Genomic DNA, 9,730 nt, shown 5'->3' with positions numbered 1-9,730 from the left:
AAAATACAAACTACATATATATTCATATGTATGTTTATATTTAACATGCTACATGTTAGTTTATATAATAATACATAAAAAAGCTTAAAAAATACATATGAAAAAAAAAGTCTACCTATGCCGACGGCTATGCCGTCGGCATAGAGATGGCCAGGTTTTAGGCGGCGGGCGGCGTGCCGCGGATCGCTGACGTGGCATGTACGCCGACGGCAGCCGTCGGCTTAGCTCATGGACGATGCGCCGCGGATCTGTGACGTGGCATGACGATATATGCCGACGGCCGGCCGTCCAGGCCGTCGGCATAGATTTGACGACGTTAGCCGCTGGTCACGGGCGGGGTCGCCGGGCCCACGGGTATGCCGACGGCTGCTGTCGCCATGTTCTCAGCTGGGCCGACGACATATGTATGCCGACGGGTACCGTCGGCTTAGCTCGTGGTAGCCCGACGGCCGAGGTACGCCGACGGCCAAGACGTGGCTGTCGGCATAGCGCAAAGTAGGCCGACGGCAGCCGTCGGCATTGATTTGGCCGTCGGGGTAGGGCCAGTTTCCGGTAGTGGATGAAGCCATGTATTATTAGCTGGTTACTCTGTATATATAGTCTCGGTGCATCGGCGGTGACTGGTGAAAGCCCTCGCTCCATAACCAAAGGAATCGTTAGCGCTTGCACATGCCGCAGTAATGGGTTTGGGCGGACACCTTGGACGCACATCTGTAGCAGAAGCTGCATCCACACCTACAATCGAAGAATCGAATTAAACAATTTCACGTTTATGAATCAACTCGACAATTACATTTTCCAAGGAACAAATCATCAGAGATTCAGAGTTCTAGGCTGTACCTGCATTTGATGTAGTTGCATCCTTCCGATTTCTCCACGTACATCTTGCACTGTGGGCACCGCTGCCACCTCTGCCGTCCGGCCAGCCGCCTCATCAGGAGGTCCTCCCGGCCGCGCTCGTCCTGGCTGAGCTCCTGAAACTCCCTGCACCCGACGCCGGCGTGCCACGGCGCCGCGCACCGGGCGCAGAACAGCCGGTGGCAGTGCGGGCACTCCGCCTCCGCGATCGCCGCCGCCCCACCCTCGCCGTCGGCCAGAAGGGGCGCCAAGCATTCTCTGTACGGGCAGTGCACCCTCTTGGCACCGAGCGCGGACTCGCACAGCAGGAAACCCCACTTGTCGATCAGGTCCGAGGAGATGATGCCGAAGCAGCTCTCCGGCTCGACGGCGCCGTCCTCGCAGCCTGGGTCAGGGCATTTGACGCGAGCGACGTTCTCGCTCAGCTTAGCAGCGACGTACTGGGCGACGCAGTTCGAGCAGAAGGCGTGGCTGCACGAGGCGACGCTGAACTTGAGGATGCCGGGCACCGTCTCCATGCAGATGGGGCAGTCGAAGAGCTCGCCATCGCCGTCGACCACGGGCGCGTCATCGTCAGTGGAGGTGGGGCCGATGCGCGAGACCAGGAACGTTTCTGGCCTGAGTATACTCAGGATGCAATATTGAGTTCGTTAGATCTCCGCTCCGCACCGTAGTAGGGATGAATCAAGCGGGAGAGAGTAAAACTGACCGCACAACGAAAACGACGGCCGTCGCCGCCACGGCGAGGGCCCAGAAACACCATGCCTTTGCTCGCCCGCTCAAGCCCTTCTTATCTGCATCTGCAGGAGATGCTCCAGGCGTACGCGCGCGCGCGCCCTCCAGCATTCGCAGTGGCGCGGACTGGCGCGCTGACGCCGGTGACGGCACTGAGCCCGCGCCGTTGAGCAGCAGCGCCCCCGGCAGAGACAGGTCGTCGTCGAGGCACACGGCAAGAGGGGCCACGTCGAGGGCCGCCTTGTTCAGCTTGGCTTTTTCTTCGACTACGCTCGTCCGGTAGCACATCGCTGCCGCGCCGGCCGCCGCGGTGACGTTACCGCCGACCAAGACCACGCTCCCGTTCTTGGGCACGAGGCCCTTGAGCGGCTGCGCCTCGGCCGAGAGGACGGCGAGGAGAAGAAGGGCGGCGGAAGGGACTGCGGACGGCATCGCGCTTCCCCCGCACGGTCGCCGCCGCGTGTGCTAGTCGTGTGTTCAGTGCGCGGCAGAGGGAGGAAGAGGGTTTTTGGTTTGGCTGGCTTTCAACTCGAGACCCAGTGACCAACCCCTCGATCCCAATTATCTGTCGACTCTGTCTTTCCATGTGCCCCTTTTGTTCTCCTTGCATCCAACTGGAAATGTGGTGGTGACGACTCAAAAGATGTTGCTGCTGAGTGAACGCGTACGGTTTAACGAAAGTTGGTAGGTTCGTCTCATCTTCGGCCCCTGTTTTTCCCTCTCCCACCCTCCTCCTTTTTTCTTCTGGATTTTTTGGTAATATATGATGTCGCACAAAACAAAAGCTAAGATACATAAAGTACCTCGGAATAATCTAGGGGAATGTTAGGCGACCGTAGGAGGAAGTTCCCAGTGAACCCCCCATAGCTGCAGGATCAAGTTCTAACGGTAGCGGTTTTTCGGATGAAAAATGCACTAAAAAATGAAATGACATTTTTTTTATTGTCAAAAATGCTATCCCCAAACACTAAAACTGCCCGTTCCGTCGTTCGCAAATGTCATCCTGGCCAGCCAAGGGTCGCTATTGTAGTCCATAATCTAAACCAAATCGGTATTCTTTGATGCCCTACTCATTTCCTCTCTCAATTCACTTGATGTTTTTCACGGTCGGGGATATATACTCCACGGGCGGTCGGAGTGCGTGGGTTAACCTGAAGAGCATTAGCGCGACGGCAGATCCGGATGAGAAATTTGGGGATAAAACAAGGGAGTTGTGATTTACTCCTTTCTCTGTCCCTTATTTATAACAGGGAAGCAGCAAGCGACGCGATATTTCGACCATTCGTTGACCAGACCTACAGTGCACAGATTCCCCTTGACTGAAGCGGTTGTAGCAAGCGGAATTAGTGGGCGTGCAAGTCAAGGCGCCTCCAACGCCCATTATCGCGTTTGCTACGGTGCATGGAGATTACGCTCGGGAATCAAAAAAATCTCTTGCTATCCCCGCAAGTTTGCAGAAAATCTTTTGGAAGAACACAAATGATTACCTCTGATCCGTTAGGAGAAGCCATCAAACGAAGTGAGCTACTCCGGAATGTTCGATAAAGGGTGAACTCAATGCTCCCACGCGGATCAGTTTGGACCTTTTTCTAGGATCCAAAGTGTTCAAATCACAAGTTTGGTTCTTGAGTTGATGAAAATTGGTGTTCCTCCGGGATATTGCTTGGCATCTCTCTAAGAGAATCAGCCCAAATGCTAAATCCATCACTCGATTTTTTTGGTATATCCTCGCTTGGATCACTACTCAACCTCCTTCGAGAGAGACGATTGAGTATCACCAAAGTTTTTCTAATGAATCTGTACTGAAAGTCTCGAACTGTGAAAGATTGGCTCTTAGAATCCACCAGGATCGCTCTTTAGCAAGTTTGGGAGTCGCCTTGAATTGGCAAACATTCACGATACTCCCTCCATCCATATATAGGGCCTCATGCGTTTTTTGAAACCGCCTTTGACTGTTGATAAGATTGATAGTGTATGAGTTGTATAGCGTGAAAATTATATCATGGGAAGCTCCTTTCACGTACGACTTTGATGGTATGCTCTTGCATGTCATATATTATTCCTTTAACATGTGGTCAAAATTAGTCTCAGAAAATGCATTAGCCCTATATATATGGATAGAGGGAGTACCTTTTCCCACGAAGATCCAATCGGCTCTGACGGATCACGAGACTTAGCTCTCAAGATCCGGACGGATTGGAGGGCTAATGACGTGGTTATCTCTCACACAGTACGCCCACTGAGGCCCAAGCCCACGTCATTCACGTAGCGGAAGATCAATTCACATGATTGGGGTTTATCCACTCGGGCCAGATACCCAGATGTAGATCCACTCAGATAATGGGGACATAAGAGCATCTGCAACCATAGTTGCCATATCTGAGCCCCTGTACGTTCGTGGACAGCATCAGGCAAGTCCTTTTTTCTCCTCCTCCGATCCACAACAACACTACGCACATCTTAATACCCAAATCCACGCACGTCCATCATACAACGCAAATTCATCATAAATTCAATGATACGAATTAAATGGAAATTCATTATATGCCAAAATAAAATTGAACAATTCATACATAGATAAGCAATACACGAATGAATGAATGAATGACTTGATTTGTTGCCGTCATCTATAAGCTTCTTCATGCGAAGCAACCATTTCTTGCCTTCATCATCCAAGAGGCTAATGTCTGGCAACATGATCCTTGACTCCTTTGTCTCTCTGACAAGCCTCAACTTCTCTCTCTCAAAGTCAATTCCTTCCACTGTTTTGTCGAAGCTCCCAATTTGCAATCTTCTCTAGCGTCTCAATTTGTTTTGTTATTCTCCAAGTTCAACCTCTCCCGGTCTAACTTAATCTTCTTATTTTGCACATCTACGAACATCTTGTATATTTCCTCCTTCTTCACGTCCTTGGCGGAAAAAATGGCCGTCCAAGTGGCGGACATTTTTCTTGCCAAGCCTTCACGCGCCACTCTGTCCTTCTTCCACTTGTTCGCCATAACTTGCCGATTTCTCTTCCGCACAGTTTCTTGTATGTCCGCCCCATCATTTTCTTCCTCCTCCTCATGAAATCCAATTGATTGAGCGGAGCCAGACCCATCATTTTTCTTCATCTTCTTCGTGCCGATTTCAATCTCCTTGACGAAGCTTTGCCACTTGGGTTTCGCATTCAATTTCATGCAACAATATGAAAAAGTGAATGTCTTCTTCTCTACTTGATGGTACAAAGCCGCAGTAAAAGCTGCATGGGTTTGAACTCCAATGCCGCTTTGGTCCCGACCAACAACTTGTTTGAGTTAACAGACAAATTTGCTCACGGAATCTTGGATGAGTGACCATCTATGTTGGGCAGAGCACGAGACACGGTTGCTAATAGACAAATTTGCTCACGGAATCTTGGATGGGTGCGGCTTCACGTAGTGTTTTTTCTCATGCTACAGTTTGAGAATTTTTCCAATATTTCTTGCCTTTTTTTCTTAGTTCCACATATCGGATCCATGCTAGTGTTACATCAACTTGCACACAACAAAACATCTTTAAATTGTGTGAATGCTAGACCTCTTGGCTTCACTATCTTCTTCTTTTAGTGTGTGACGTTTTCCCAACTTCAAACACCGAGGAATTGGTATCTTCCATGGTAAATTGCAAAGACTCTTGACCATCATTTATCATGTTATGCAATATTTGTTCCTACAATATGCATCACAATTTAACTATCGTCCTACAACTTTGATGTGATGGTATGTGCAACAAAACAATTTACAAATGCAAGCGTGAATGGGGCAAAGATTGTACTTGCTCTTGGTCAGGCATTCCGTCGAACAATGTGTGGGCATGCCCGGAGCCTACATTGCCTGATGTCACCCGATGCCTTTGGAGTTGCGGGGAGTCGGCCATCGTGGATGCGTGGGGGGCGGCTTGCGAAAATCTCAAATCTAGGATGCCCGTCCACTGGGAGGGCGGAACAGAGTCAGGCACCACCGACAAGTTGTTTGTCCCCACGGCTACGACCTTCGGATTGGTCTGTGTCGCACCAAAGTCCATGTACTCAGCACCGGGCACAAAGGTCATCTTAGGACCCGACACCTCTGCAGTTACCTTCGCCACCGCCTCACGCTCGCGCTGCCCCTAGCGGTGGTCCTTCCGGGCAAGGTTCTCCGCTTTGCAAGGAACCATCAAGCCGGGGAGCCCGACCAATTCCACCGAGGCATCATCCGTGCCTATGGTGGCAGACAGGTTGTCGATGATGACATCAGCGACGGCGGACGAGGACATCGAGCAAGGGAGGAAGTGGGCTGCGATGCAGAGGCAGGAAATGTAGGATGGAGGTAGGAGGATATCGGTCGAAGTGGAGGACTAGTCAATTTTGAGAGTATTTGGGATGGGTCGGGCTTGTCAGTGCCGACACAGTGGGCGCGCCCGGGCGTCCCTATATCCGCCCCATGTATGGGCCGTGTATGGGGAGTGTCGGCCATTCTGGGCGTTTGGGCCGGATTTGTAAGGTCTGGTTGGGTGCGGTTTTCGCGTCCGGTCAGTGATCTTTATGGTCACATTACCTTTTAAACCTTGTCTTTCTTCTTCTCAACTAATGAGATGAGGCAAATCTGTTGCTTCCTGTTTCAATTTTTTTCTAAAGATGGCACCTGTCCATGCTACGGATAGTACATTGTAAGGAGTATAAGTTTGCTGCGTGCACATGAACAACATGGTTAGTTTGCAAAATAAGCTCTTGGTACCTTCCTAATGACCAATCAATTGGCAACCTGCAGCCTGCTTATATGGTTGACAAGACCGCTGACTGTATGTACGCACAAGATTTAGAGAAAAGGCCAGAGCCCGACTTTATAAATAAAGCCACATGGCAGCGTCACGGAAACCACAAGTTAACAGGAGCACGCACACATGCACAGAACGAAAAGTTTTAGAGTAGCCAAAGCAGGAGGGATACAGGCAACTGCCATACACGACACGCAGGCCGGAAAGGAGAAAGACCTAATCTCCGCAAACAACAGCACCAGGATTAGACGGTAGGGACCCTCCCGGAGATGTGAGATGCCGAAGCCCGAATTTTGTCGATGAGCAGGTCCAGGGCATCCCGACCAGTCTCCTTAGTCAATGATCTCCACTGTTGCAATAATACACATGATTTGAAAAGAACGTCAGCAGGCTTAGATGGGAAGGTCAGCTCAATAGTAAATTTGTTTCTAATGGTCCAGAGAGCCCAACATAAGGCTCCCAGGCCAACCCAAAATACCCTCTTGGTGACCCCAACCAAAGCTTTGGCTAGGGTTCGAATCTCAGAGAAAGAGGAGGGATTCCAAGAGACCTGAAGCCAAGATCTGACACAGCACCAAACCAACTTGGCCAACACGCAATTGAAAAAGATGTGATCAGAGTTTTCCAAGGCCCCACACAAATTACAGAACTCTGAGCCCGGCCCATTGCGTTTTTTGATCTGGTCAGCAGTCGGGAGGTGACCACGAAAGGCTTGCCAAAGAAAAAAATTAATCTTAGGAGGGACTTTGGATTTCCAAACGCAAGAGAATCTAGCCGAAGGAGTACCACCAATAAGTCTAGAATATAGCGACTTAACCGAAAATCTACCTGAGGCCGAATGAGGCCAAACCACAGAATCGGCCGACTCCGAGAGCACAGGGAAGAGGGCAGATAGACTTTTTCAATTATTAGATTTTTTCAATCTTCCAACTCTTCAGGAGACAGGGCCCGACGAAAAGCCAAATCCCAATTATTAGCAGCCACCTCCGCGATGGAGATATTCGGATTAGGACAGTACGAAAACAAAACCGGAAAGCTCACGGCTAGGGGGGCATCCCCAGACCACCAGTCCAACCAAAAACGAACTGCCAACCCATTACCAACAGAGAACTTAACATGCTCCAAAAAAATCGGTCTAACTTTGACAAGGGATTTCCAAAACTAAGAGCCACGACTCGCAGTGGCAAACAGCGGGTTGGAGTGAGGGAAATATTTGGCCTTAAGAATCGAAAACCACAACGAATCGGCCCCAACAGTCAAAATTTTCCACCACCATTTGATAAGCAAATAGATGTTCATCACCCGAGTATTAATAATGCCTAACCCCCCAAGGTTTTTAGGCTTACACATAAGTTGCCACTTGACCAGCCTATATTTCCTTTTGCCATCCGCGGAATTCCAGTAGAAGGCTCCCCTATGTTTGTCAAAGCCAGCATGCACGCCATTCGTAAGAAGATAGAAGCCCATAAGAAACATGGGGAGAGAGGATAAGCAGGAGTTAATAAGAGCTACTTTGCCAGCATTGGTATTATATCTGCCCCTCCAGGGGAGCACCCTGTTCCCCACTTTAGCGACCGCCGGAGCAAAATCATTTGCATGAAGCAGGACAAGAGAAATAGGGAGGCCTAGATACTTGAAGGGGAAGGAGCCTAATGAACAGTTAAGGAGCCTGGCAACCTGCAAGGCTTCCGCCCCATCTACACCCGTCACCAGTACCTCACTTTTAGTGAAATTAATCTTAAGACCCGAAACGGCTTCGAAACACAGCAGGATGAATTTCAGATTGGCAATACAGGTGTCATCCATCTCCACCATATTGAAGGTGGGAGACACCCTCCGGAAGTAAATGGGAGACCACAGGAGCGATGTGCCCACAACGGGCCGCCCTGGAGAGCATGCATGAGAAGGCGTCGGCCACAAAGTTAAAAAGAACAGGAGAGGCCGAATCCCCTTGGTGAAGGCCCCTGCCATTCGCAAAGAAATTGCTAACAAAGCCATTGACAGCAACGACATTATGGCCACCCGAGACCAACTGCATGATACGGTGAACATAAGCACCGTCGAAGCCTTTAGCAAGGAGGACCTGCTTGAGGAAAGGCCAGCTAACCGAGTCATACGCTTTCTCAAAGTCTAACTTAAGTATAATCGCTTTAGCTCTCCGAATATGAAGATCATGAACAATCTCATGTAGGGATAGGATACCGTCAAGAATGAAACGCCCTTTGATAAAAGCAGATTGATAGGGGCTAATAACTCTATGAGAGACCGGAGACAAACGATTCGAAAAGCCTTTAGCCGGGAATTTGGCAAAGTTGTTAATCAAAGCAATAGGCCGAAATTGGGAAATAACATCAGCACCCTTGACCTTGGGGATCAGGGATATCACAGCGTAGTTCAGGCGAGAGATATCGACAGTACCAAGACAGAAACCCTGGATAACATTACATACCAACTATTTCAACTGGGGCCAGAATTTCCGAAAGAAAGGAATGGAAAAGCCGTCTGGCCCAGAGGCAGCATTGGGATTAGCAGTGTTAACAACATCCCAGATTTCCTGATCAGAGAGAGGGATCATCAAGGAGGCATTCTCCTCGGGTGTGATTTTAAGACATGAGCTCCAAAGGTAGGGAGAGATAGAGAAGCCCGATTGAGGTTTAGCCCCTAACAACGAAGAGAAAAATTCCACCACATGATCCATAATAGCAGACTGCTCAGAAGATCGCACACCATTAATCAACATGCTATTATTATCACAACGCCTATGCCTACCGTTCGCAATCGCAGAAAAATAAGCTGTAGGAGAGTCCCCTTTAAGAGTCCAGTTAAGATTGCCCCGCTGACGCCAGTAGATCTCAGCCTGGTGGTGCAACTGTATTAAAGCAGCCTCAAGATTATAACGGACGGCCCAACCATCGTCAGAGAGCCCAGTAGAATCAGCCGCATGATCTAGCGACACGATCTGGCTGTCGAGGAAAGATTTGGTGCGATGATCCTCCGCCGCACGATTACGAGACCAACCTCTGAGAAATTTACGCAGGTTATAGGAGCACGAGTGCCAATCATCCAGAGGCCCAACCGAGCGGGAATTGGAAGAAAGGGATTGGGAAATCTTCGCTGCAACCATATCAACAAAGCCATCCACAGACAGCCATGATGCATCAAATTGAAATCTAGCCAGAGGTCTAGGGCTAATGGAACCGTCGTCAAGAATCAAGGGGGTATGATCAGACCCGACAATGCATTTGGCGTTAAGAGAAGTCCTAGGGAACAAGGAATCCCACCTGGGACACAGGAAGACTCTATCAAGCACGGATCTAATAGGGTTAGCCTGATGGTTAGACCAAGTAAAGCAGGCTCCCCC

The 9,730-nt window shown here is 49.6% G+C and overlaps 1 protein-coding gene across 1 annotated transcript; it reads right to left on the bottom strand.

Moving 5' to 3' along the window:
• Positions 1-157: 157 nt before the first annotated feature.
• LOC123041018 (probable E3 ubiquitin-protein ligase RNF144A-B) lies at positions 158-2,106 on the bottom strand. Its single transcript, XM_044463715.1, has 3 exons — positions 1,568-2,106; positions 841-1,476; positions 158-735 (listed from the first exon to the last, which is right to left on the bottom strand). Exons 1-3 carry the CDS (start codon positions 2,023-2,025, stop codon positions 657-659), a joined length of 1,173 nt encoding a protein of 390 aa, XP_044319650.1. The 5' UTR covers positions 2,026-2,106; the 3' UTR covers positions 158-656.
• Positions 2,107-9,730: the final 7,624 nt, after the last annotated feature.

Source organism: Triticum aestivum, chromosome 2B (assembly GCF_018294505.1).
Source record: "Triticum aestivum cultivar Chinese Spring chromosome 2B, IWGSC CS RefSeq v2.1, whole genome shotgun sequence".
Taxonomy (NCBI): domain Eukaryota; kingdom Viridiplantae; phylum Streptophyta; class Magnoliopsida; order Poales; family Poaceae; genus Triticum; species Triticum aestivum.
This window is presented reverse-complemented; position numbering and strand designations above follow the sequence as displayed.